The sequence below is a fragment of the Pogona vitticeps genome, chromosome 1 (assembly GCF_051106095.1).
Source record: "Pogona vitticeps strain Pit_001003342236 chromosome 1, PviZW2.1, whole genome shotgun sequence".
NCBI classification, from domain to species: Eukaryota; Metazoa; Chordata; class Lepidosauria; order Squamata; family Agamidae; genus Pogona; species Pogona vitticeps.
Genome location: NC_135783.1, coordinates 75,886,117 through 75,912,815, shown reverse-complemented (window position 1 = coordinate 75,912,815; position 26,699 = coordinate 75,886,117). Strand labels below are relative to the sequence as shown.

Genomic DNA, 26,699 nt, shown 5'->3' with positions numbered 1-26,699 from the left:
GGGGAGAAAAAATGGAAGCCAGGGTCAAAACAGGTCTGAGGTGATAGAAACAAGCAGAGGCTTGAAAAAGATCAGAAGTTGTTTTGTGTTTGGAGGCAAGGAGTGTCTCAGACCAAGGAACAGCGGGACGTGGTGCCAGAAAGAAAAAGTGTAGCCATCCTTAGCTGCCAAGGGAGAGCTACATAGTATCTCAGAAAGAAGTATTTTAAAAAGAGGCCTGACTACTATTTCTCTGCAATTTAAACCAGCTCTTATTTAAATAAATAAATATACATACATATGCCACCTAAAAGAAGTAAAAAGCTAGTGATGTCGTTAATTGATCCTCAAGAGGCACAATGTTTACCTCATGAAGTGGAGAAAAATGGACTTCCTCTATCTGTGGAACAGGAAGAGACTCATGGGGGCCTCAGGGAGAGAAAGGGATCCAAGCTCCCAAGAGTTTGAAAAATGGAAGCTGGAACAAGAATTTAAATTGAAGGAGCTAGCTATGAGAAATCAATTAGAATTGGAGAAAGAAAAAGATAGGGCAGAAGAAAAAGCTCAGGAACTCCAACTCAAGGAATTAGAAATCAGAGAATAGGAAAGAGCTGAGTCTAGACAAATGGAATTAAGACAAAGAGGAATGGAGTTTCAATTACAAATGAAACAATTGGAATTGACATCTCAAAATAACAATAGCAACAGCAATGCTGAGGGAAACCTCTCAAAGGTTGATCTAAATAAATTTCCCCAATATAGAAAAGGTGATTGCCCAGAATCTTTTCTCATCTCCTTTGAACGTGCATGCTGGGATTTTAATGTGAAAAGGAAGAAAGAATGATATTGCTAAGATCCCAAATAAGTGGAGATTTAGCAGATCTGTATTCACAGATGCCCTTAGAGCAGCTCAGGGACTTTGAGGCTTATAGAAAAATGGTTTATTCAAGATATGGCATCAGTGCAGAACAACTGAGGCAAAAATTTTGCGCCCTGACTAAAAAGCCTAATGAATCTTATTCCAATTTGGGGCTAAATTAGTTTAATGTTTGGAGAAGTGGATGGAGCAGGAGAATGTCACTTCTTTGGAACAAATGGAAAATGTGATTAGAGCAATTTTATTCTATTGTAGCTGGGGAGTTACGCTATTTAGTAAGAGACAAAAATCCTAAAAATATACTGGAAGCAAGTGAGAAGGCTGATTCCATAAGTGAAATAAGAAACCCCAGATTATCTGAGGTAAAAATTGGTGGGAAAGTGTGAGATGACAGGAGAAGAGGGACCCACCCAGTAAAGATTATCTCAGGAGTACCAAAGCTGCTGGAAGCCATTTTAAAGGCAAGCCCTCATCCCCAGAGCTGAGTCACCTGAAACCAAATAGCTCTGAAGGGAAGGTTGGCAAGGCCCCGTATTTCAAACCTAGAGCCAGTAAAGTATGTTACGTGTGTGGAGAGAAAGGGCACTTTTGGGCCCAGTGTCAAACTCAAAAGACTAGAGATGTTAACCAGCAAAAAGGGGGAAATTCCAGTCAGCCAAAGAAAGTATTTTGTGTACAGCATAATGGAGCTTCTTTATTTATTTATTTTTTATTTTTTTATTAATACAAAATAAACCTACTACTACACAAAAACCTATATACAATACAATACATTACAATTACCCATGTGCATCCATCACCTTCAGGACTAGCATTGTACTTCGTTCCATCCATTTTCATTCAGCATAATGGAGCTTCTAAAGAAGCGGTTGAAGCTGTAATCATAGCAACACAAGTAACAGAGAGGCCAGAGAAACCAGAGCCTCCTGTGGCTAGGGTCGTCCGATGCTTTTTGATAAAATGTAATCAGAATCTTCTGCGCAGCTCAGGAGATGTTATTTATGTTGATGATACTAAGTATCTAGCACTAAAAGATTCTTGCTCACAAGTAACATTATTCCACCCAGATATAGTCCCTAAGGAAAATATGTTAGACCATGAAAACATTTCTGTTAAAGGGATTGGAGCTGAAATAGTGGTATTGCCAATGGCAAAAATACCCATAAAATATAAGGCATGGTCAGGAGTTTGGAAAGTAGCCATTTCTGATCAAATTCCTGCCCCATGTTTAATAGGCCTGGATTTATTTGAGCATGTACAGAGTGTTTTAGTGACAACTCACACTCAGGGCTGGCAAATTGAAGCCACTGAGGACAACAATGAAACTTCCTGAAATGAGAGAAGGGAGTAAAACAGCTGATCTAGTTACCATGAGGAATCCTAATCATCTTTTAGACAAGAACAGAAGGAAGACTCTACCTTAAGTGAATGATTTAGACAAGCTAAGGAAGGGCCCCTGAAAACCCTGAAAAGATATTGTGTAAAAGAAGACCTATTATATAAAGAGGTGCTAGTGCACCCTATGAGGGGAGGTGAAAGCATTATCAGACAGCTGGTAGTACCTCTCAAATGTAGAGAAAGAATTATAGAAAAGGCGCATAAAGACATATTTTCAGCCCATTTAGGGATCTCATGTACTAAGCAAAGGATTGTTCAAAACTTCTATTGGCCTGGGATGGGGAAGCAGGTCAAGCTATACAGTATTGTCAGAGCTGTGACACCTGCCAAAGACAGGGTACTGGGAATGACAAGACCAAGGCTAAGCTGTGCCCATTGCCAATCATCTCAATCCCTTTTCAATGATTAGGCCTAGACATAGTGGGGCCTCTACCTAAAGTTACCAAGTGAGGGAATAGATTTATCGATTATTGATTATGCCACAAAGCTGTACCTTTGCGGAATATTGAAACAGAGACAGTGGCAGATGCACAAATAAATTATATGTGTCACATGGGCTTCGCTTCTGAGATAACTACAGATTTGAGGACCTCATTTACTTCCAAAGTAATGAAAAGATTGTGGCAAGTCTGTGGCATTACTCACATCATGTCATCCCTTATCATCCCCAGACCAATGTTTTAGTCGAAAAATTTAATGGTACCCTAATGGGAATGATTCAAGCATATACAGCTGAGAATCCAAATGACTGGGACCATAAATTTCAACCATTATTATATATCTATGGATCTGTACCCCAAGAAAGTACAAGATTTAGCCCTTTTGAATTACTATTTGGATGAAAAGCTAGAGGACCCCTGGATCTACACCGTCAAAACTGGGAGGAATATAGAGAGTGTGATCCTGAGGCAGTTGTCCAATACATTGACAAACTAATGAACTCCTTTCAACAGTCTCTGGAAATAGCAGCAGAGAACTTAAAGAGGAAGCAGGGAAAGCAAAAACACTGGTACGATAGGAGGGCCAGGGAAAGAGTATTTAATCCTTGAGACAAAGTGCTAATCCTGAAACCCAGTAAAGAAAAAAAACTTCAATTAACTTGGTCAGGTCCATTTAGAGAGATCTCTAAAATGAGTGACAAGGAGTATGTACCTCAGGAGGAGGGAGAAGAAGGCAGAAGGGTTGGGCACGGAAATATGATTAAACCATATTATAGGAAGGAAAATAATGTTTTGTATGCCATCAAAGAAACACCCAAGGGAAAACATGAATTACAGTATTGGGAAGGAAGGGATGTACCCCAGTATAACCCAGAGGAAGCCAAAATTAGCCTTACTCTGTCACAAGAGCACAAAATCCACTTTGAAATAGTGCTACAGAGACTACATGAGGCTGGGTTAACAGTTAGAGCAGGTAAATGCCAACTGGGGAGCTCAGAATTAAAATATTTACGCCATGTAGTAGGTGGAGGCTTAATCAAACCCCTTGAATCCAAAATAGAGGCTATTAACAATTGGCCCAAGCCAACATCCAAGGGAAAAAAATAGAGCTATTCTAGGATTAGCCGGCTACTATTGTCACTTTGTGCCTAACTTTAGCAAGATAGCCGCCCCTCTGTCTAATCTAACCTACAAGAGACAAGCGGAGAAAATCCAATGGACGGCCGACTGCGAGCAGGCGGGCGAGTGGCAGTTATCTACGCTTGAGCGGGAGTGCCTAGCCATGGTTGGGTCATTGCAAAAACGGAGACCATATATCTGGGGAAGACATTTTGTACTATGTACTGACCATTCTCCACTTTTGTGGCTAAGGACTATTCGGGCCAATAACAACAAACTGATGAGGTGGGCCCTACTCTTGCAGGACTTGATTTTTAAATTCACAGTGTGAAGGGAACCCAGAATGTGGTAGCTGATGTGTGGTCCTGAAGACCAGAGGACTAACAGAGGGATGGGAAAAGTGTAATGTTGTAAGAAATGTTTTGCTTGTACACTAGTTTTGAGAAGTGATTAAACTGCAATGTCTTGTTGGAAAAAATGGTAAGTAATGGAATAAATGTAAAAGTAATGTCAGTTGTAATGATATAATTAATGCAAAAATAAGATATGTAGAAGTACTGAATAAGGTAAATATATTATGTTAAAAAGTAACATAAGGTGCATGATTTAATAGTTAACATATTATTGTAATTACGGTTTGGATGAATTGCTCCCTGAAGATTTCGTTGTTCATAAGGGTAAACTTATAAGGTTTCCCCATGAAACAAACTTTTCCAAGGGGGGAGGTATGTGACAGTTGCCCCATGTCACTCACACTGTCACTCACAGTCTGGTTCTCATTTGCATGAGCCTATGAGAGGAGTGGAGGGGCAGGGTCAGCAGATATAAGGAAATGTGGCAGAGATAAGCAAAAGAGGAGAGCAGAGAGAAAAGCAGAGAGAGATAGTCAGAGAGATAGTGAGAAGAAACAATAATAGAGATAAGCTGGCCAAGATAAATAGATAGAGCAGGTGATGAAGGTGGCAAGATATATGATATTTGAATGATTTGATTGTATGCATTAAATAAATAACATTATAATTAAAGTTAATACCTTTCAAAAAAAATCAGTTCTGTTGGCAACAACCTGACAAGTGTCTAAAGTTCTTGAGATATTGTGGATAAAGGGAATCCACTGGTGGCAGTGAGAAAAAGAGGGGGAGAAACAAATAGGGATTACGTGGTAAACATCACAGTCCCTCTCAGACGGCCAAAATTTCTGCCTTTTCTGTCTCGGAGAATCTCACCAACCTTCCACTTGTCAGTTTTGCAAGAACTTCACCAAACAAGCCCTCAAATTGAGACAACCGTGCCTGTCAGACAAGGCAAGCTTCCTAAGAAACTGCTTTCCCACGGAACAGAGAGGGTCCGGAATGATCAGCTCCTTATCAGGCAAAACCGGGTCCATTAATTTTACCCTAGGGCAGCTGAATCATTCTTTCTCCCAAGTCTGACCCGATTTAATAAAGAACAAAACACAGGAGTTCTAGGAGATTTAATCATCCTAGTACTCTTTAATATGTAGGACCCCAAATTAGTAGCATGAACGTGACCTGATTAAACACATCAATTTAAAGTAGCCAATTAACTATTGTAGCTCATAGTCTATCTAAGAAGCCAACTTCCAGACATTTAGCATTTTCTTATTTTATTAGAAAAATAGAATTTAGAAAGAAATTAGTTTAAACAAACTAAACAAGACATCTTTACATAATCAATTATTTCCAAACCCCAGCCATCACCAAAAGATATAATTCCTCTACAAAAAACTAAAATAACAAACCACTGACTACATTTTCAATAAAACTAGAGATTCTATTAGGTAGAGTTTAATCTTACTGTCCATTCCAAAAATAAAGTTTCTGAGTCTTTCTTCTGACGATCATCCTTCCGTGTTGGAAAATCTTCTCTTGTGTTGAAATTCTCTTGCTGCTCCCATAAATCTTAAATAAAGAATTATGTCCTTGCTCCGTCTGGGCTAAGATAGTTGCTTAGCGACGAGATAAAGGTCACCTTGGTCTGCACAAAGCTTTTGCAAACTGACCTTGGACATCTCTCTAACTTACACACAGTAATCAAATGGATTTCTAGACTAACTTTGTCACTATAAAGTAAATCTATTTAACTTTCATAAGCAAGTTCATCACAGTGCCTTCCATAATTTCTTTGGGAAAGATCCCTCCAACCCACTCAAGCTATGGAATCATCCCATACTCCTCAGCCTACAAGACAATCTCCAGCTCCACCTACCGCTTCTCCAGCACCCAAATCGATCCCTAAATCTTCACAAAAATCAAAATCCAAACCTCCCAGCTCGATCAAGTCCACCTCAGTACCGAAGTCTCCTTCGGTATTAGAACATTCTAAATCGAAAAAGGGAAAGAAGTCTACCACCAACTCTCATCCTCTCAGACTGGTACTGAATCAACCACTACTGCAAGACCAACCTATCATACTTGTAGATTCTTCGGAAGAGATCCTCCTTCCTCCTTTGGGCCAACTTCCATCTCCATTACTGGCACATTCTTCATTCTCTCCGATCGATCCCGCTGAGGTCACCATACCTGCTTCAGCATGGTTGAGCCCCGTATCTACGGCTCGCTACATTTCCATGGGTGATACTGACTCGGCGTATCAGGCACCCGACATTTCACCTCCCCGTAAGAGGTTGAATAAAGACCACCATATGTCTCAGAGGGGTCACTTTGGTTCCGATCCCATAAAACCCACTACTCCAACTGGGTCTCTGACATCTCAAGAGCCTCCTAGGAGATACTGACACTCCAAATGGGTCACGCTGTATGAGCCTCCATAATACTATGACCCTACATCCAAACACTCTTGACACCGACCATATCAATATTACCAGCCCGAGCTCAACATCTATCCAGACTGTTGATATTTTCAACGTCAGTACTACTATGAATCTGACATTTCGGACTTGTCTCCCTCTTCTCAGTATCAACTACAGTACCAAGATCTCTACCGTTATTCATCTGATGAGGATTCGGTACTTCCCACCCCGGTACCAAAACATCACAAATCACGAAAAACAACATCCCGAGCCTTCTCAGGATCAGCCTACGGTACCAAAGTGATCTCGGACCTCCGTTCCGATAACATCTTGCACCCAACAATTGATCCATCAACCGTCAGTACAGGCAACTACCACTTACACTGGTCCCCAGCCTCTACCTCCCGGTACCAAACATCCTCATAAGAAGCACTCCAAGCCTTGAACAGACTCTGTACCATCCCAACATGTTACCTCAGGATCTCACCATGATCCTCCACAGCCTATTCCTGCTACACCATGGTACTGCCCTACGTCCCCAACTTCATCCTCTCGCTCTTACTCATCAGAATCTTCCGACTCCATACCAGATCAAGAATCTCTTCCCAGTCTGCCCACACCGGACTTGGATATCAATCAGAACAATCCTCCATCGCCATCCAATGACTTTTCTTCCTACTCCCAACTAGTCCTACAGATCACCAAAGCCATGGAACTTGACATACAACAACCCACTTAAGTGAAATCCAACAAAGTATTCAAGGATATCAATGAACAGCAAACTCTGCCTCTAAGCATGTGTTTTATTCCTTCTTCACTAGAACTTACCAAGCAAACCTGGTCCAAACCTTCTTCTGTTCCACAAATACCTCGCAAGGTTGAAAACCTATACAAAACACATGGAGAAAACACAGCTTTCTTATTCAAGCACCCATCTCCTAACTCAGTAATTGTGGATGCCACTCAAAACAGGTCACGTATCTGTCCCAGCACTACCCCAAACAACAAAGAAGGGAGAAAATTAGATATTGTTGGGTGTAGAATCTACTCTCTCACCTCATTTACTCTCCGTGCTACGAACTATCTTGCAGCTATGGGGGCTTATCACCATTATCTCTGGAATAAAGCCCTCCCATCTCTTCAATCCAGTGCAGGCTAATATAAAGCCCATGGCCTCACCTTCCATCAAAAGGCCATGGCCCTTGCACGCCAAGAGCACATCACAGCCAGACATATCCTTGAGGCATCATCAAGACATATGGCCACTGCCATAGCTCTCCGTAGTTATGCCTGGCTACAGTCTGCTCATATCTCAGACGATGCTTGTATGAGAATAGAGGACGTACCCTCCCTATCGTTGACAGATGACTAAAGATAAGCAACAGGGATTTTATCAAGAAAACACTCCTTTCGACAGAACGGTTTTAGAATCAGAAAGAAAATGCATCAAGTTACTATATGATTTCTTGCTAGATTTTGAAACACAAGATGAAGTAGTAAAAGCATGCATGATCAAATGGGCACTGAATGTAGGACACAATATTGAATTCAGCCAATGGGAACAAATCTAGAATATAAATATAAATATAACTAAATCTATAGTATTCAAGGAGAATATATATAAAATGTTTTACAGATGGTATATGACTCCCACAACTCTGGCCAAAATAAGCAGTCAATTCTCAAATGTATGTTGGAAATGTAAACAAAAAGAAAGAACATTTTACCACATGTGGTGGATGTGTAAAGAAGCCCAAAAATACTGGACCAAAGTTAACCAGATACTGCAAGAGATATTAGAAACTCCAGGATCAATGATAACAGAATTTTTTCTACTAAATATTTTGCCTAATGCATTAGATTCTGAAAAAGCATTCTTAGCCATCCATATGATAACAGCAACGAGAATAGTATTCGCGAAACACTGGAAGGAGTCTGGAATACCACAAATAGACGAACTGATAGGGAAAATACAGGAAACCGCAGAAATAGATATGCTAACAGAATGGTTGAATCCAAAAAAGAAAAAGGACCATCAGGAAACTTGGCTGCCACTATATACATGGTTGCAAAAAAGACCAGCTACATAATTAATAATGGGAATTACAAAATACCTTTCTGAATTTAGATTTTTCTATATATAGTATATATTTTTGTATGATAAATGGAGTTATTCTTAGAAGAGATTATTTAGAATTACTATGGGGGAAAAATACTGATTTGTAACGTGACCGTTCAAATCCACCCCCTCTAAATGTATCCTTATCCCAGTTATCCCTTACCCTACCCTACCTCTATAAAGAGAGAGAGAAAAGACAGATGACATCTTAGAAAACCTGCAAAAATTGAAAAAGACAGTACGTTCATACGACATCCAACTATACTACAAACCACAATGTTCCCAATGGTGTTGCCCTTACCCTTTCCAGCAATCCAGACCATTTTTGACAGAAACAAGTATTCCTCTCAATCAGCTCCTTTTCAACCTAGGCATGCAGCACAACGCCAACACCCAAAGCAGTCTTTCCGTCACCCTGACAAAAAACAAAAGCAAAATCTTTGACTTCTTCATCCTCCAGATCTGCGATATTTACCTATCTCCACCCACAACCACTCGTCTTTCAGCCCATCTTCCATCCTGGGCTTCTATCACCACCGATTCTTGGGTGCTCACCATCATCACTACAGGTTACGCCATATAATTCATTTATGTACCTCCACCAAGGATCGTTCTAACTTCACCATCTGTGGCCCTTGAACAAGAAATTCAGTTCCTTCTCTTAAAATATGCCATATTTCCTGTCATTCCTTCAGAAGACCACCCAGGGTTCTTCTCCCGTTATTGCACCGTTCCGAAATGAGATGGCAGGCTATGACCTATTCTCGACCTTCGAGATCTCAACAATGATATCATTCAAAGACGGTTCCGCATGGTCAGGTTAGAATGAATCCTACCCATTCTCCAACAAAATGACTAGTTCACAGTTATAGATTTAAGCAACACGTATTTCCACATTACGATCCGCCAAGAGCATCACAAATTTCTCAGGTTCACCGTATGAGATCATGCTTACAAATTCAAAGCCCTCCCCTTCAGCCTCTCTACAGCACCAAGAGTACAGTGGTGCCTCGCAAAACAAGCGCACTGTATAACGAAGAATTCGCATAGCGATCCCTTCTCTGGGATTGCTAATGCGGAGGCATAGCGTCGGTCCCTATGGGAAAAACTCGCTTACCGAAGACGGGCCGACGGGTGTCAGGAAGGAGCCGCCACCGCCGCCGCGAGAGTGATGCGGGGCCGCGCTGGCCGGGAAGGAAGGCAGGTGGCGAGGCAGGCAGGCGAAGGCAGGGAAGCTGCGCGCTATCTCGTGCGTCCTCCCCCCACTTTCCCTCTTCCTCCTCATCCTTCTCCTGATGCCCCCGGGAGGGAAGGAAGGCGGCGAGGCAGGCAGACGAAGGCAGGGAAGCCGCGCGCTCGCTCTTGCATCCTCCCCCCACTTTTCCTCTTCCTCCTTGTCCTTCTCCTGATGCCCCCGGGAGGGAAGGAAGGCGGCGAGGCAGGCAGACGAAGGCAGGGAAGCCGCGCGCTTGCTCGTGCATCCTCCCCCCACTTTCCCTCTTCCTCCTCGTCCTTCTCCTGATGCCCCCGGGAGGGAAGGAAGGCGGCGAGGCAGGCAGACGAAGGCAGGGAAGCCGCGCGCTCGCGCGTCCTCCCCCCCACTTTCCCTCTTCTCTTGCTGCCACCGCCCAAGCCTCCCACTGAGTCGGGCGATCAGCTGTTCGGCGGTTCTAAAATGGCCGCCGGACGCCCGCACAGCGTTTTCGCGCCCTCCCCTTGCTTACCGAGGGTGCGAAAATGGCTGCCGCTATGGAGGAAACTTCGCTGAATGGTAAGTTTAGGGGCCATTGGAACGAAGGCAGGGAATGGGCTTTTACGTTCCGTTTAGCGACGATTTCACATAGCGAAGGTTAATCCGGAACGGATTAACCTCGCTATGCGGGACACCACTGTATTCACAAAATGCATGGCACCTGTAGCAGCTCACCTCCGTACCCTAGGAATCTCTGTCTTTCCATACATAGACGATTGGCTCGTAGTCTCCCCTTCACTCTATCACGCCTTAAGAGATATCCATCTGACTCTTTCTCTTCTCACGGATCTGGGCCTACAAATCAACAAAGGAAAATCAATTCTCACTCCTACTCAACGCATCTCCTACATAGGTGCAATCCTTGATTCTACCAGGGCAAAAGTCTTGCTTTCTCCAGAAAGGGCGATCAAACCTCACTCCCTCATTACTCATTTCCTTCCCAACTCCCTTGTCACTGTACACTCAGTTCAGCGTCTACTAGGCCTTATGGCCTCTACAACTTCAACCATTCAGCATGCCAGGCTGAAGATCTGCTCCCTTCAATCATGGTATCTCTCCTTCCTTGATCCAATGACAGACCCACCGTACAAACTCCTCAAAGTCACCCCTGAACTCTCTTCCCAACTCCTCTGGTGAGACAACTCAGCCAATCTGTTCATGGGAAAATCCTTTACTCCCCTTCAAACATCAGTACAAATTACCACAGATACAAGCCCTACTGGATGGGGAGCGCATTGCAACAATTTTCACATTCACGCTACTTGGTCCCGCACCGAACATGCCCTTCACATAAACAATCTAGAACTCTTAGCCATTCTCAAAGCCTTCAGAGCCTTCAAACCAATCATCCTCGGCAACGAACTGTAGTCCAAGTCACAACAGACAGCACCACCGCATTATTTTATATCAAGAAGCAGGGAAGCACACACTCCCGTCCACTCCTGTACCTCACTGTGCAATTCTGGGAGTGTGCCTTGAATGCCACATTTTTCCCATGGCGGTACATATTGCCACACAGGACAATCTCGTAGCAGACAAACTCAGCAGACTGCATACCCAGATGCACAAATGGTCTCTAGACCAGTCTCTGTTTCTCCATCTTTGCAAAATCTGGAGTCAACCTCAAGTCAACATGTTCGCTACACCGCAAAATTCCAAATGAAGCCTCTTCTACTCAGGAGCAGACAAGGAACATGGATCCCTAGGAGACACACTTATGGCGGATTGGACCACACATCTCATCTACCTCTTCCCTCCCATCCCTCTTCTTCTCAGGACACTAGCCAAAATCAAACACAATCACACTAACACTACCCTGATTGCTCCCTGGTGACCAAGACAGCCATGGCTCACCATGCTCCGCTACTGACTACCTGTGACTACCCCTCACCTTCTATCACAACATCAAGGCAGGACTCACCATCCAGACCTCCACACCCTCCACCTTACAGTGTGGAGAATTCACCCTCAGTGAATGCCATTTTAGCCAACACCCATAAACCTACCACGGTCAGACTCTATTCTTACAAATGGTCATCTTTACCAGATTTGCCCCCCAACATCATCTTCTGACTAGTCTGACAGTTTTACAAGCTGTCCTACAATTCCTATTACAGTGGTGCCTCGCTAGATGATGATAATCCGTTCCACTGAAATCACTATTTAGCAAAATCATTGTCTAGCGAAAAGCATTTCCCCATTGGAATGCATTGAAACCTGTTTAATGCATTCCAATGGGGAAGAATTGTCGTTGTCTAGCGAAGATCGGCTATAGGAAAGCCGCTTTGTGAACCACTGATCAGCTGTTTAAATAGCTGTTTTGTGAAGCTTAGATCCCGGAAACACCTGTTTTGCGAGCGCGGAGGGAGCTGTCAAAATCATTGTCTAGTAAAAATTGGTTTGCGAAGCAGGGACCAAACATTGTCCAGCGAAATCCCCCCATAGGAATCACTGTTTTGCGAATTGCTATAGCGAACGCAAAAAGTCAATGTCTAGCAAAAATACTGTCATGTGGGGTAACTATCTAGCGAGGCACCACTGTATTTATTTCATAAGCAACTATCCCTTTCAACTCTCAAAGTCTACCTGTCTGCCATAATTGCTCATCAACCTCAAGATTCCAAAGTTGCCATGATTTTTCGTCATCCCACATTGAAACAATTCCTTCACAGTGTCTCCAATATGCGCTCTCCTGTGCCAGCACCTCCCCCCACAATGGTCTCTACCCCTTGTTCTCCACTGGCTTTCCCGACCTCCATTTGAACCACTTGCCACCACTTTAGAGCACCTTCTTTCCCTCAAAACGCTCTTCCTTGTCGCCATTACTTCTGCCCACAGGGCCTCTGAGCTCGCAGCCCTCAGGATTGACCCTCCATTCCTCCAATTTCACCCCGACAAGGTCACCCTTTTCCCTAATGTCTCCTTCCGGCCAAAGGTCATGTCACACTTTCACCTTTCCTAACCTATAATTCTACCAATGTTTTTCCCATCATCTGCAACTTCGCTGGAACGATCACTGCACACATTGGACACCAGATGTGCTCTTGCCTTTTATATCTCAAGAACTTTTTCCTTCCATAAATCAGAGTGACTGTTTGTATCACCACACCTCCCTCACAGAGGCTCTCACGTCTCCTCTCAAACGATTTCCCGTTGGATCGTTTCCACCATAAAACTGGTATATCAACTTGCTAAACAGTACGTATCTACATGTGGGTATTAAGGCTCATTCTACTAGAGCAACAGCTACCTCTACGGCGTTTCTTCATGGAGTACCACTCCCTGACATTCGTAAAGCTGCCACATGGGCAACGCCATCTACATTTGTCATCCACTACAGACTGGACTTAGGCGCCTGGGAGAGCTGTGCCTTCTTCAATTCTTCCGTGACGTCTCTCCACCTATAAGGGTGGTCTTAATCACCCATTAGTGTGCATTCACAGAGATCACAAAGAAAAAAGAGAGGTTACTTACCTGTAACTCTGGTTCTTCAAGTGGTCATCTGTGAATTCACACTTCCCGCCCATCCTCCCCTCTGTCCGTCACTCCTGTAACTCTTGATGCAGCGATGGGCTGTTCTTCGGAACTGAGACAATTACCAGGACAGGCGGACCATGTGGACTAGGGGGGTGGTCCTTGACAAATGTATCATAAAGCTCTAGAATATTCCTGAGACCTCTGTGCAAGCGCAGATTAAACCCATTAGTGTGAATTCACAGATGACCACTCGAAGAACCAGAGTTATAGGTAAGTTACCTCTCTTTTCCCCCCTACACTTTCTTTGTGAAAAGCTGATTTCCCCGTCCATGTTTTGGAAAGAAATTAGAGGAGGAAAGTGATTCCTGCTTTCTCCGTACACTTTCTTTGCGAAAACCTGCTTTCCCCCGCCACCTTTTGCAATGAAAATGTAGTAGGGGGAAAGTGATTTCTGCTTTCCCCCTACACTTTATTTGCAAAAAGCTGCTTTCCATCTACACTTTTTGCAATGGTTGGGAAAAAATTGCAAAAAGTGTAGAGGGAAATCAGCTTTTTCGTGAAGAAAGTGTAGGGCAGGGGTTGTCAACACCCAGTCCCTGGCCCAGTGCCGGTCCATGTACTTGCCGGAACTGGGTAACGGATATGGATCTCTGCCCACACGTGTGGTGGCTATGTCATGTTCACACAGAGGCATGTCGCGCTTGCAGGGGGGTGTCGCACTCGCGGTGTGTGTGTTCCACTTGCGGGGGGCATGTCACACTCGTGTGCACGAGTGTGATGCCCCCGCGAGTGTGATACACCCTCCACGCTTGCACGGGGTGCCCCCACCAGCCCACACATAGAGCCCGCTCCCCCCAACTGACCCATGGCCCCAAAGAGGTTGGGGATCCCTGGTGTAGGGGGAAAGCACCTTCCTCGCAAGAATGTGTTGGGGGAAAGCAGGAATCAAAGTGCTTTGATCCCTGTATTCACCTTCAATTTTCTTGCAATGAAAGAAATTTGGGGTTAGAAAAGTGGGAGAGTGTCCTATATGTGGAAAAATACAGTAAATAAAACTAATCATCATCATCTGTCTATTCCTGTGTCTTTAACAAGAGGTTTGACTGCAGAACTCAGCAGTTTTTTAAGAGCTAAATAGTAAAGGAGTTAAATACTGCTATCTGTTGGTGTACATCACTGGTCCCAAAACCCCGAGTGGGGACATGGCTACTAAGGGGACCATAGAGAAATTCTAATATGATGGTTTTTCTTTTTTTAAAATTGACTTAAACAAATTAACATGATAAATATCATTGCTAAAACTTAGGATTTGTAGTTATTTTTATTTTAAAAAGTTTGTTTTTAATTTTATATTATTAATTTATTTTAATTTTTGTTTATTTATTTGCGGCCCGCCGGACAATAGTTTGTGTCCCCCAAGTTGCCTGTCCCCCGAAGCGCCCACGCGTCCTCTGCTGTTAAGAGTCAAAAAAAGGCTTGCCTCGCTCACTGGCTTTCTCCCAAGACAGTGCTTCTTGCATCCTCCATCTGGAATGCAGCCTGCCAGCCAGTCCGCCTGTCTACCGTCCCTTTTCCCCAAGCCCCTGATCCACCGATGAGCGATGCCTGAGATTGGAGCTCGCTCCCGGCCCGTCCTCAAAGAGCGCCTCCAAGCTAACAACAGCAGCTGCCACCGCCACCTCTTCCAGGGAAGCGGCTCTCTGGCTCTCTTTCTCTCTCAGCACCCCCAGCACCAGCCCAGCCAGCGGCTGCCTCAGCACCTGGCGGTGCTTTCTCCTCCTCGTCCTGCTTCACCCACCTTGGCTCTGGAGGCTGCCTGGGCTCGCCTCACAAAGTTTGCTCCTCTGTCATGGTCGGGGTAGCTACTGCTGCTGAATGCACCTTTTTTGAGGGGCCCCTCAGAGGAAGGTTGCTGGACCTCCCTGTGTGTGTGTTTGTGTGCATGCATGCGCGTGTGCACCTGTGGGACCCCTGCCCTGTTCTATCGGTGCTTTTTTCCTTTGGCAAGGAGAATTCTGTGAGGTTTTTGTTTTTAAAAAAATTTATGTCGTGCCCTCCTCCCCACCCTGCTAGGCGGTCGCTGGCACTCCCTCCCTTCTCCACTTTTTCATCTTGGTGGTGGTAGTGAAGAAAGAGCTGGAGGGGGTTGTGGCGATGAGCTCTTGGTGATGAGGGCTCGCATGCCCCTCCTCCTCCTCCTCGGAGTTCCAGCTGGGCTAAGGAAACTCCTGGGCGGCTTCCTTGGGCTCTTGCTCTGCTTGGCGGAAAATCTGATGCAGCCCAGCTTCACCCAGACTCTGCCTCCAGCAGCCGCCAAGTAAATTGAGTTTGAGACCCCTGATGTAGAACAATCTACATTTATTCAAATACATCATGTCATCTTCTTCTGGTTGCTGCACAATTGTGGAGGGCGGACTTTCACTTAACTGGGGGTTTTTGGGAGGGTAGGGCTTATATTATGAGCATCCTGAAAAATCATATTAGGGCTTACTTTCAGGTTAGGTCTTATTTTCGGGGAAACAGGGTAGTTGCTTTCTTTGGTTAGTTCACAGCATTTAGTTCACAATATACAATGATATGCAGACACAGCCACTGAGCTTAGTCCACCTGTTCTTCCCACCCCCAACTGGTTCGGCGTGGTGCCCCAGCAACTACCCAGCTGGCTACTGCATGTTACCAAACTTGTGCATTGGTGTAAAAAAAATGTAAACCATCTAATTCTAGGTTATCAATTACTTTTGTATTTTCCAACTTGCCTAACCTTCTGGAAGTTAATTATAAATTAATTATATTTAGACTATGGCTCATAAAAACATGCTTAATCTTTGAGTTAAAAGTAACTGTAAAAGGTAACTATTCTGCTAATTGCAAGTGTATGTCTATACCTTGGAACTGAGTTTTTATGTCATAGTAAACTTGCATAGAAAGTTTATATGTTAATAGATCTTATAAACATGATTACAATACAGGGGAAAAAGTTATTTAATGTTGCACATATCTGTAGGGGAAAAGAGGCCCACTGAGTTCAATAAATTGGATCTTTTCCCTCGGTAAGAACATCATTTCAAACACATATTCACTGCTTCTAAAATATACACTTACCTTAATTAAGTGTATCAGAATTGTTATGATATGTGAGAGTTGGCAATATAACATAAACTTTAGAATGTACAGAAATATTCTTAAAATTTTTGTATGGATTGTAACATTTGGATTTCAAAATGTAAAGTATAAATAAGAAAATGTTTTGTTTTAGGAAAGCAGGTAAAAGATGGAAAGAAGCCAGAGCCTTGTAAACCTATTCTTAAAGTGGAATACAAAACTACCAGAGCAGGGTAAGAGTTAAGAAACTGTTCTTCAGTTCTGTTTTGGAGATTTCTAGTGAATGAACATCAAAGTTGTGACCCTTATGCTGACAGGACACCATGGTGGGAAAGGTAAGGGAGGCAGTTTGTCCTTCCTCTACAGTTTCAGTTCCGTCTCCCATGCTGTGCTGGATATTGTGTCTCTTCACAGCAGCCTTTGGAGAACTAACAAGGAATTCATATGGCAGTAGCATCTGCATTTGAAATAGAAGGGAATATATATTCATAAAAGAGCATGTTTTTATCTATCACAGTTTTTGCAAAGGGCAAAGTGTTAGTATATGCAGGCAAATCAGACAAAAACAAAAAACAGTTATCTCAAATCAATGCATTATGGAATGTTTCAGTGTATTTTAAAATATTTAACATAAAATATTTTAAATAAAATATTGTAGAATATGTCACAATCCATTGGATATGCTTGTGTTCTTACTACAAATCATAATCCAAGAAGGTGCGGCATTATGCCAGATATATAGTACAGTGGTGCCCCGCATAGCGACGTTAATCCGTTCCAGGATTAACGTTGCTATACGAAAACATCGCTGAACGGAATAAAAAACCCCATAGGAACGAATTAAACCCTGTTTAATTCGTTCCTAGGGGGCAAAAACTCACCGTTCAGTGAAGGTCTTCCATAGGGCTGCCGTTTTCACTGCCTCGGTAAGCGAGGCACCGAACGGGCAGCCATTTTGGAACCGCTGATCAGCTGGGCGGCGGGCTCTTGGGGAGGAGTGTGGGGACCTCCTCCACCCTCCTTCCCAAGAGCCGGCCGGCCTTTCCCCCCAGCTGGGCGGCGGGCTCAAGCCGCAGCGGCTGCAGGGTGTCTGGGGTGTCTGGAAGGCTTCGGGACACCCCCCCCCACCCTGCAGCCGCCGCCGCCGCTTGAAGCCGCCCACCCCAGCCGTTCTCGGACTTCCAGGTGTCCGAGAACGGCTGGGGTAGGTGGCGCGGGGTGGCTGCCGGCGGCAGGGCCAGCACGTCTGAGCGGCAGTGGAGAAGCCTTCCCCCGAGGCCTCTCGGAAGCGCTGGCCGGGAAAATGCCGGCCAGCGCGTCCGAGCGCCGGTGGCGGAGCCTTCCCCCTCCTCCCGGCTCTGGACGATTCACCCCTCACCCTCATCTCCGCCGCCGCCGCTGGGTTTCAGAAGCCCCTTCCGAAACCCAGCATCGCTGGTGGAGAAGGGGCTGAGGGGTTGAGAGGAGGGCAAGGCTCGGGGAATACCCGAGCCTTGCCCTTCTCGACACACCCCTCAGTCTCATCTCCGCCACCGCCGCCGGGTTTCAGAAGCCCCTTCCGAGACCCAGCATCGGTGGTGGAGAAGGGAGTGAGGGGTTGAGAGGAGGGCAAGGCTCAGGGCATACCCTCATCTCCGCCGCTGACGCTGGGCTTGGAAGCGGCTTCCAGAGCCCAGCAGCGGCGTCAGAGAAGGGGGTGAGGGGTTGGGAGGAGGGCGGCCGTGATCCGCGTCGCGGCCGGCTACCCCATCCATGGACGGACTCCAGAGAGTCCGTCCATGGATGGGGAAGCCAGCCGGGGGCGGATCCAAGCCCTGGATGCCTGAAAGGTATCCGGACCCCTCCCATCCTGCCGCCGCCGCTTGGATCAGTCCCTCCCTGGCGAGGGTAGGGATCCCGGCCGCGGGGGCAGGGTGGGAGGATCTGAGGCATCCGCAGGGGAATCCTGGGGGTGGCCTTGGAAGGACCCTTCGGAAGGGTCCTTCCGAGGCTACTGCCTGCATTTCCCCCCAGCTGAGCGGCGGGAGTGGTCCTTCGAAGGCTCCTGCCGCTCAGCTGTGGGAACATGGTGCCTATGGGGAAAAATCGCAAAGCGATTTTTCCCCATGGGCAAAATCGTAATGTGATCCGAAAAGCGATGGTAAAAAAGCCATCGCTATACGGATCCATCGTTAAACGGGGCGCTCGTTAAACGAGGCACCACTGTATATTGCTTTTGGTTCCTCATTTTGTCTGAAATAGCTAGATGGCAGCAAAATCAAGTTTCCTCTGGATATTCTTCATAATTCTAATTATCCATCTATTTATCTTCCCAGAGAACCTTTTATCATCTTATCAGGTGGTTTATCATATGACACTGTAGGGAGGAGGCCCTGTTTAACAGTTATGCATGGAAAGAGCACTGCTGTTTTAGAAATGGATTATTCAATAGTTGATTTTCTAACCCTCTGTGAAACTCCATACCCTAATGGTAAGTTCTTCAGAGGTTCTTATTACCATTTTGTCTTGCTGTTGTCATTATAGAATTCTGTATTCAGATCATATCACTGTAAACTAGGGATAAAATGAATGCTAGCTAAATTCTTCTGTCTCGATTTATGCTGTCTCAATCTGACAAGACCACTTGACAAAGAATTTTTAAGCACCGTGAGATTGTCTCATAATATATGCAGACTGTCTGTGTAGGAGCCTTGTGGTGCAGTGGTTAAACTGCACTATTACAGTCCAAAATTTGCTCAGGATCTGAGTTCAGTCCTGAGAGCTTCTCAAGGTTGACCCAACCTTCCATCCTGCCAAGGTCTATAAATTGAGTACCCAGCTCATGGGGGGAGGGCTGTGGGTAGCCTGCAAAATTAAATTATAAAAACCATCCAGATAGTGCTTTAAGCACTATGGGGCAGTATATAAGCAGCAAAACCAATGCTTTTTCTCTTTAAGTAGCAAAGCACACACATTCACAAGTAGAAGAGAAGTAGCTTATAGTTTAGTAATATGCAAACAACCCCTCCAGTGCTTATCTTTAAAAGACTATGTAACAGTAGTAGCAATCATAATTTTGCACAATTTGTATTGATGAATTATTTCTGTTAAAAGCATTACATATACAAAAAAGCTTCTTGTTCTCATTCTCTTTTCTTGACATGATCACCACAAAATACCTGTTTTTTGCACTGTCTTCTCATGACATGCTGCCAACCAGTAAGTAAGCTTGTCAGTCACTCATATGTGTTTCATAGAGACCACAAGGGTGGAAGACAGATCACTTACCTGTAACTGTAGTTCTTTGAGTTGTCTATGAATTCACACAACCTGTCCATCCTCCCCTCACTCTGTTATGCCAGAGTGTGTTTTTAACAGTGGCAGATGTGAAGGAATTGAGGATTCACCACTGAATGAAGAGAGCATGCACAGTGCAGAGAGTCAATCTGAAAGACTTTCTAAGCTCTGCAGTATTCTGAGACTGTTTCAGGCACGCAGAGAAAGCACCCTATATGTGTGAATTCAAAGACGGCCACTCGAAGAACTGCAGCTACAGGTAGGGAACCTGCCTTTTTCACTTTCCCTCTCTTGTGCAGATATTATCATTTTGTCTCCTGTTTCATTATTACATTTAGCTGTAACTAAAGCACGTTAAAATTAAACCAGGTTGTTGCCAGCATTCTTTAGGAATGCAAGAATTAGTATAGCATGCTGAAGAGTTTTATATGCATTCACTGTTGTCCTACTGGACATAGGCTATATCACTGTATCCGGTTGTGTCTGTCTGCCAGCATGATGGATGCTGCTGATGTAGTTGATTTCACTTCTGCCTGAAACACCCCCTACTATCCAAATTTACAAAGGGCTCAAGATAGTGTCATACTTTCAGGTCGTTGGAAGAGCTCCTTAGAGAGAAAGAAAGCCAACCAAAAATATTGTTCAACATGAGGAAAGAGAAGTGGGGGCATGGCAGGAGAAATAGAGATGCTTTTTACAACTGTATTATGAGAAGCTGCTTCCACAACATATTTCCAGCTTAATTTCATAAATTACACTAAAAATATAAATTTTACAAGTATACATTGTTACCTATCTTGTAGTACTATGATTAAGGTGGCTATACTTGTCTTTCCTCATAAATGTTTGTAGATTTGTCTACATAGAAAGACAGTAAAAAAATTATTCATATTCTGAGTCTGCTGCCATAGCCAATTCTGATTCTACTCTGAAAGTTTCCTTAGCATTTATAGTCACATTTCAGTTGACAAATATAATTCAATCTGTCCTGAGGTTAAACACTGAGAATTGCACTTTGACCCTTAATGGTTGGTAATATATTGAGTATATTGGCCAGTACATCTTTCCTTTAGGATCAGCTACCAAAAGTAAAACAAAAAGCAAAGTGTGTTGCTTATATACACTTCATAGCACTTAAAGCGCTCACTGGGCAGTTTTCAATTTAATTATTGCCCCCCTCCCATGAGCTAGGTACTCAACTTATCAACCTCAGAATGAGAGGAGGCTGAGTCAACCTTGAGCCGGCTACTTGACCCCATCAGGATCAAACTCAGGTTGTGAGCGAAGTATTGACTGCAGGACTGCAGTTTAACCACTACGCCATGAAGATAAATGAGAAATAAGAGAAGTGATGATTTTAAGGGAAACTACATACAGTGGGGTCTTGACTTAAGAACGGCTCGAGTTAAGAACATTTTGACTTAAGAACCGCTCTCATAGGAAAATATTGACTTGACTTACATACTTAGATTTGAGTTAAGAACTGAAAAAAACCCACGTGGGAGGCAGGGAAAGTGCAAAATTTGAACTTTCAGTTAACTGTTGGCCAGTGAAAAGGGTGTCTGTCTGCTTCCTCACTCCTCCCAGCGTTTAGAGAGTGGATTGGGAGACGGTCTTCGGACTGCCTGGTACTGTATTGCCTGGACTGTCTTTTCCCTGCCTTCCCTGAACCTTTCTTGACCTAAGAAAAAAAGAAACAAAATATCCCCCTCTAGTGGTCGAAGGTGGAATAGCAGCTTCCCATTAGTTTCTATGGACGGAAAAGAGCAGATACGGATCAAATGGTTTTCAGTGCATTCCTATGGGAAATGCAGATTTGACCTGAGAACTTTTTGACTTGAGAACCACCTTCCAATACGGATTAAGTTCTCAAGTCAAGACCCCACTGTACAAAAAACACATATGAAAATTTAGTTGCCAAAATGCATTCAAAATGATACACAAACGATGAAGAAAAGCATTAATAAGCTGCTACTGAAACAGGGTGAAACAAACTTATGCATGTGAATATTACAGAAAGGAAATATTAAACCTCCATCCCTAGTCCAATACAATATACTTGGAAGAATGTCATCTAGATGAGGCAGGAACTTTTTTTGAAGTTTATGGACTCGATCAGGGGTCTCCAAACTTTTGAGCATGAGGGCCACATAATATCTTTTCCACATTTTTGAGGGCCAAAGGAACATGTGAGTGTGTGTGTATGTGCAACCACACACATGCATGGACACCCACCTGCATGCATCCCCACTTGCATGGACGTCCACCCGCTTGCCCCCACACACAGGCTGAAAGGAACGGGCTGGATAAAATGGCAAAGCAGGCCAGAAGTGGCCCGCGGGGCGTAGTTTGGAGACCCCTGGACTAGACCCATTTCAACATACTTTATGGTTGCATTTCTGAAAAGAATCAGCTTTTTTCACACTGGTGGATTACCTCTTACAACAGGAAGATGTAACCATATGACTGTTGATGGTTTAAATCTTTCAGCCTATTTAGCACCACTGGCAGTATTTTTTCTGTATAGCAGGATGTACAAACTGCTTTCCTCCTGAAGGAGGAAGCAAAGCATCATATAATGAGGTTATTCTGAAAACTATTATTTTATGAGGGTTCTCCTAGGCGTTATTCTGGAGTTCAGTTTTATGTGCCATTCATTTTAACATGAAATTGCTGATGAGGATATTTGAAGCTGTGGGTGCATTTCACTTCCATGTAAAGGAGCAAGTCCATAGCCTGGTGGACTTTGACATGGCTTTATGATACTCACATCTGACATAGTCTGTTGTTTGTCTAAACTTTAATTGCTAGACTTTCTTATGCTAGTATATTGTGTCAAAGTTTTATCTGTCGATCGGTCGGTCGGTCGGTCGGTCGGTCGGTCGGTCGGTCGGTCGGTCGGTCTGTCTGTCTGTCTGTCTGTCTGTCTGTCTGTCTGTCTGTCTGTCTGTCTGTCTGTCTGTCTGTCTGTCTGTCTGTCTGTCTGTCTGTCTGTCTGTCTGTCTGTCTGTCTGTCTGTCTGTCTGTCTATCTATCTATCTATCTATCTATCTATCTATCTATCTATCTATCTATCTATCTATCTATCTATCTATCTATCTATCTATCTATCTATCTATCTATCTATCTATCCCCTGCCTTTCTCTTTAGAAAGGATCTAAGACAGCTTAAACCAGTACTTTTAAATGTTTAGGAAAATAAAATTATTCATTTATCTTTCCCTTTGGACATGTGTGGTTTTTTTTAGATTTCCAAGAGCCATATGCTGTGGTCGTTCTTCTAGAAAAAGATTTAGTGCTAATTGATCTTGCACAAAATGGGTAAGAATTCTGGATGTAATGAAAATGGAGGTATCTCAGTTTCTTGCATGCTTTTAAAGATAATAGCTGGAATCCTGTTATTCTTTTCTTGATGTGTAGCAGCCCCATTGTGCACAGAGTTACAGAAATGAGCCCAGTGTTTAAGGAAATATTTAGTACCCGTATACCTATGGAGTATGGAGTGATAATTCAGTTTTTTATAATTGTAAGTTGGTAATTGCTTGATGATGGTGGAATACTGTTCCTGCACTCCACTATTATAAATAGAACTCTGGCCATTGTTCCATAATTCAGTCTGTTTTCTTAATGAGTGTTTATTTCTGTGGACTTGGCTTTTTGAATACTGTACTATTGAAGATATTTCAGTTGGTTATAGGTTTTTTTTTTTGGTCCGTTTTGATTTCACTCTAATGAAGGAACCCCCCAAATCATACTTTTTAATACAACGTGAGTAGTAGGGAAGATATCCATCGGTTTCAACTGGTGAAGTGTTGGAAAGGCTGGTAATTAGTGCAACATGTGAAGAACACATGTCCCCAATACTGAACGACTCACATGTGCTGTCACTTGCTTTATGGGCCCACTTCATGTTGGTGGTTTAACCTTTAAAACTTTAAATGACTTTTCCTGAGGCTAATTTTTTATTATTTAATTTGTTTTATGTTTGTTCTGCATTTAGCTTGTTTTTAATTGTATCTGTTAGCCACTCTTAGCACTATGGAAGAGCAAAATAGTAATTTAATAAACTGAATAATAAACTGAAGATAGCTAGTGGCAAATTCATTGTGTATTAACGCTACATGACATGCTTAAAGTAATGGTATTTATCTTTGGGCTGATTCACACACTTCATGTACTTCACACACTTCATATACATCATGAGACAGTGGAAACATGTCTGTCATAGCTGTTATACCTTTTAAGTAAGATATCAGTGTTGCACATATGTGCCTACGTTATTGTGACCTTCTCATGCTTTCCTTTTTTGAGAGAGAAGGATTGCATATATCTATCAATGGGGAAAGTCTCCTGCCTTCCTCCCTCCTTGGAGTCTATTGCACACACTCCAGATATGTTCTACAACATTGGGGATGTTGTGGTTCACATGTGTTGGGGAACAGGTGGGAAGAAGTCCTGAAGTTTGAACTGACATTTGCCTACATGATGCTATATATGTCTGTAAAGTATACATTTAGTTAGTACTGCACATTACATTAAAAATGTGCTAAATAGCATTCTTTTACTATCTTCTTAATGGAAAGGCCTACTGTGTGTGGCCTGCCTGTGTAATGTGCTAAACTGTGTAACTAAACTGTGATGTACTGAATTTATGAGGCTACTAAAGGCTAGCTAGACAAATCGATAAGTGAAATCCTGACTCCCTTATCCTTTCTTGCTTTTAGATGCTATTCTTTGTGTTCTAGCTGCTACATCTTATCCTAAAGAGATTCTAGGTAAAATTTGGTTACACATCTATAGTTACAGCAGTAGATCACTATTATTTTCAGAACTCTGCTGACTGTTGAGTATCTTACCGAAGTTTGAATTAGTAGAGTGCTTAGACTATGCCACATGATTTATTTTTAAATGCTTTTAACGTGTGTCTTAGGCCAATTTAACAAAAAGTATTTACAACTAAATCTGCACTCTTCTGTTCTAAGGATGTTACCATTCTAAGAAAATCCATACATTAATATTTCTTCACGGGATTATAAATATTAAAACTTTGTTTTCCATCTCTGCCTATGTCACATGCATCCATTTACTAATTTTTGTTCTCTTCTATTGACATTTTTACTATAGTTAAAAACTACTTTGAAGAAAAAGGTTAATTTAAAATCTGTGTGTATAAAAATAACTCTTTCATGTGTTTATTGCCTTATTAAAGGTATCCTATATTTGAAAATCCCTATCCATTGAGTATACATGAATCTCCAGTCACTTGTTGTGAATATTTTGCTGACTGCCCTGTGGACCTTATTCCAGCACTTTATTCAGTTGGGGCTCGACAAAAGCGTCAAGGTTATAGTAAAAAGGTATCTAAAGGAGTCAATATCCTAATTTCATAGCAATGATGTTTCATGTACTTGGATTTAATTTGTTTGTTTGTTTCATTAGGAGTGGCCTATCAATGGTGGTAACTGGGGTTTAGTCACACAGAGTTATCCAGAAATCATCATTACTGGGTAAGTAGTAAGATTACTTGAGACCAAGTTGTAAAGGAGATTATGGTATGCTCATCATATATATTGTAATCTACAAATAGTTCAACATACTGTGCTTTCATGCATAAAATGCAATATAGCTTTAGAAATCAATTTGGAGAAGGTGAAGAAGATCCATATTTAGTTTAGGAACTGAGACAGAACAATAAACTTCTGTTGCTTTATCTTTTCGCTACATCTAATGCCAGTTTCAGGAGTGAGAAGCAATGCAGCAAGAGAAAAGAAAAGGCCTGCAAAGAGACTTTAGTCCTCTCACCCAGGAGACCAAATTTTGAAAAATTTGGTCTGCTGCTCATGTTTCAGAAGCAGGCTTTTTAGAAATACAGATGTTGCCAAGTATGAAACTAAAACAGCAGGAAAGGTTATTATAATAATCCTAGCTTGACAGAGTGATTATATCTGGGAAGCAAAGTTTAGAAAATTACCTTTTGAAAACGTTTTTGGGGGTAACTTTTATAGCGACACATGGGTACGACCCATGTACATGACACATTTTCCGGAATCCTACTGGGGAGATATACTGGCAAAATGTAATCATTTGATTCAATTATGAATTACTGTTAATTAACAGGTTGATGCTATCATTTCTGGTTGTGTGCCAGCTTGAGCAACTGGTATTAATGTGTCAACTTGTTTGCTAGTCACAATTCACCACTGTAATTTATGCAGTTACAGTTGTGCTGGCATAAATCTTCAGTAGGAATCTAACCGTTGACAGGCTTGAGAAATATTGCTCATTATTTTGCCATTGCTTTGTTGTTCTGAAAAAACAAATCAGATTGATATGAGAATAGCTAAAAAGAAGGGAAAGTGCTGAAAATGTCACTAAAAATTCCTAAAAAAATAAAATGCCCTTTAAACATCTGTAAAATATTATTCATGACTTTCTTTCAAGTTTTAATGGCAATTCACTCGTCATATTATTTTTTGATTTTTTTTTCTTTTTACCACACTTGTTACAAAGAAAGAAAAAAGAGTAGCACAAGTGACTATGTTACTTCTGTTTGTAAACTTTATATTCTGATCACAAAAACTGACACATCAATTAATCAGGGTTCAGAGTTCTCCAGAACAGCATTGGGAGCAGAAGAGTAAGGAAGGAGTTCTTCCCTGCTGCTTCCCAATCATAGCTTTGTGGTTCTGTGTTATCAGTTTCATGTAATCAATTCTGTATTGTTATCTTTGCTGTCCATTCTTTGAAGACTGATCTTGAAAAAACTCTTATTCTTTTAATAGACATGCTGATGGATCAATTAAGTTCTGGGATGCTTCTGCAAGTAAGTATTTCAATGTTTTTTTTTTTTTTTGCAGAAATTGGTCTTTTAAAACCCATGTGCTTCTG

General features: G+C 42.7%; 1 protein-coding gene across 7 annotated transcripts in view; it reads left to right on the top strand.

Moving 5' to 3' along the window:
• STXBP5 (syntaxin binding protein 5) overlaps positions 1 to 26,699 on the top strand; it is a 185,813-nt gene that overhangs the window by 108,009 nt on the left and 51,105 nt on the right. For all 7 annotated transcript variants that reach the window (XM_020809900.3, XM_020809829.3, XM_020810218.3 and 4 more), the window contains exons 9-14: positions 16,691 to 16,769; positions 18,852 to 19,006; positions 23,060 to 23,132; positions 25,021 to 25,168; positions 25,251 to 25,318; positions 26,594 to 26,634. In XM_020809900.3, the coding sequence (XP_020665559.3) occupies positions 16,691 to 16,769; positions 18,852 to 19,006; positions 23,060 to 23,132; positions 25,021 to 25,168; positions 25,251 to 25,318; positions 26,594 to 26,634 (564 nt within the window). The remainder of the gene's footprint in view (positions 1 to 16,690; positions 16,770 to 18,851; positions 19,007 to 23,059; positions 23,133 to 25,020; positions 25,169 to 25,250; positions 25,319 to 26,593; positions 26,635 to 26,699) is intronic.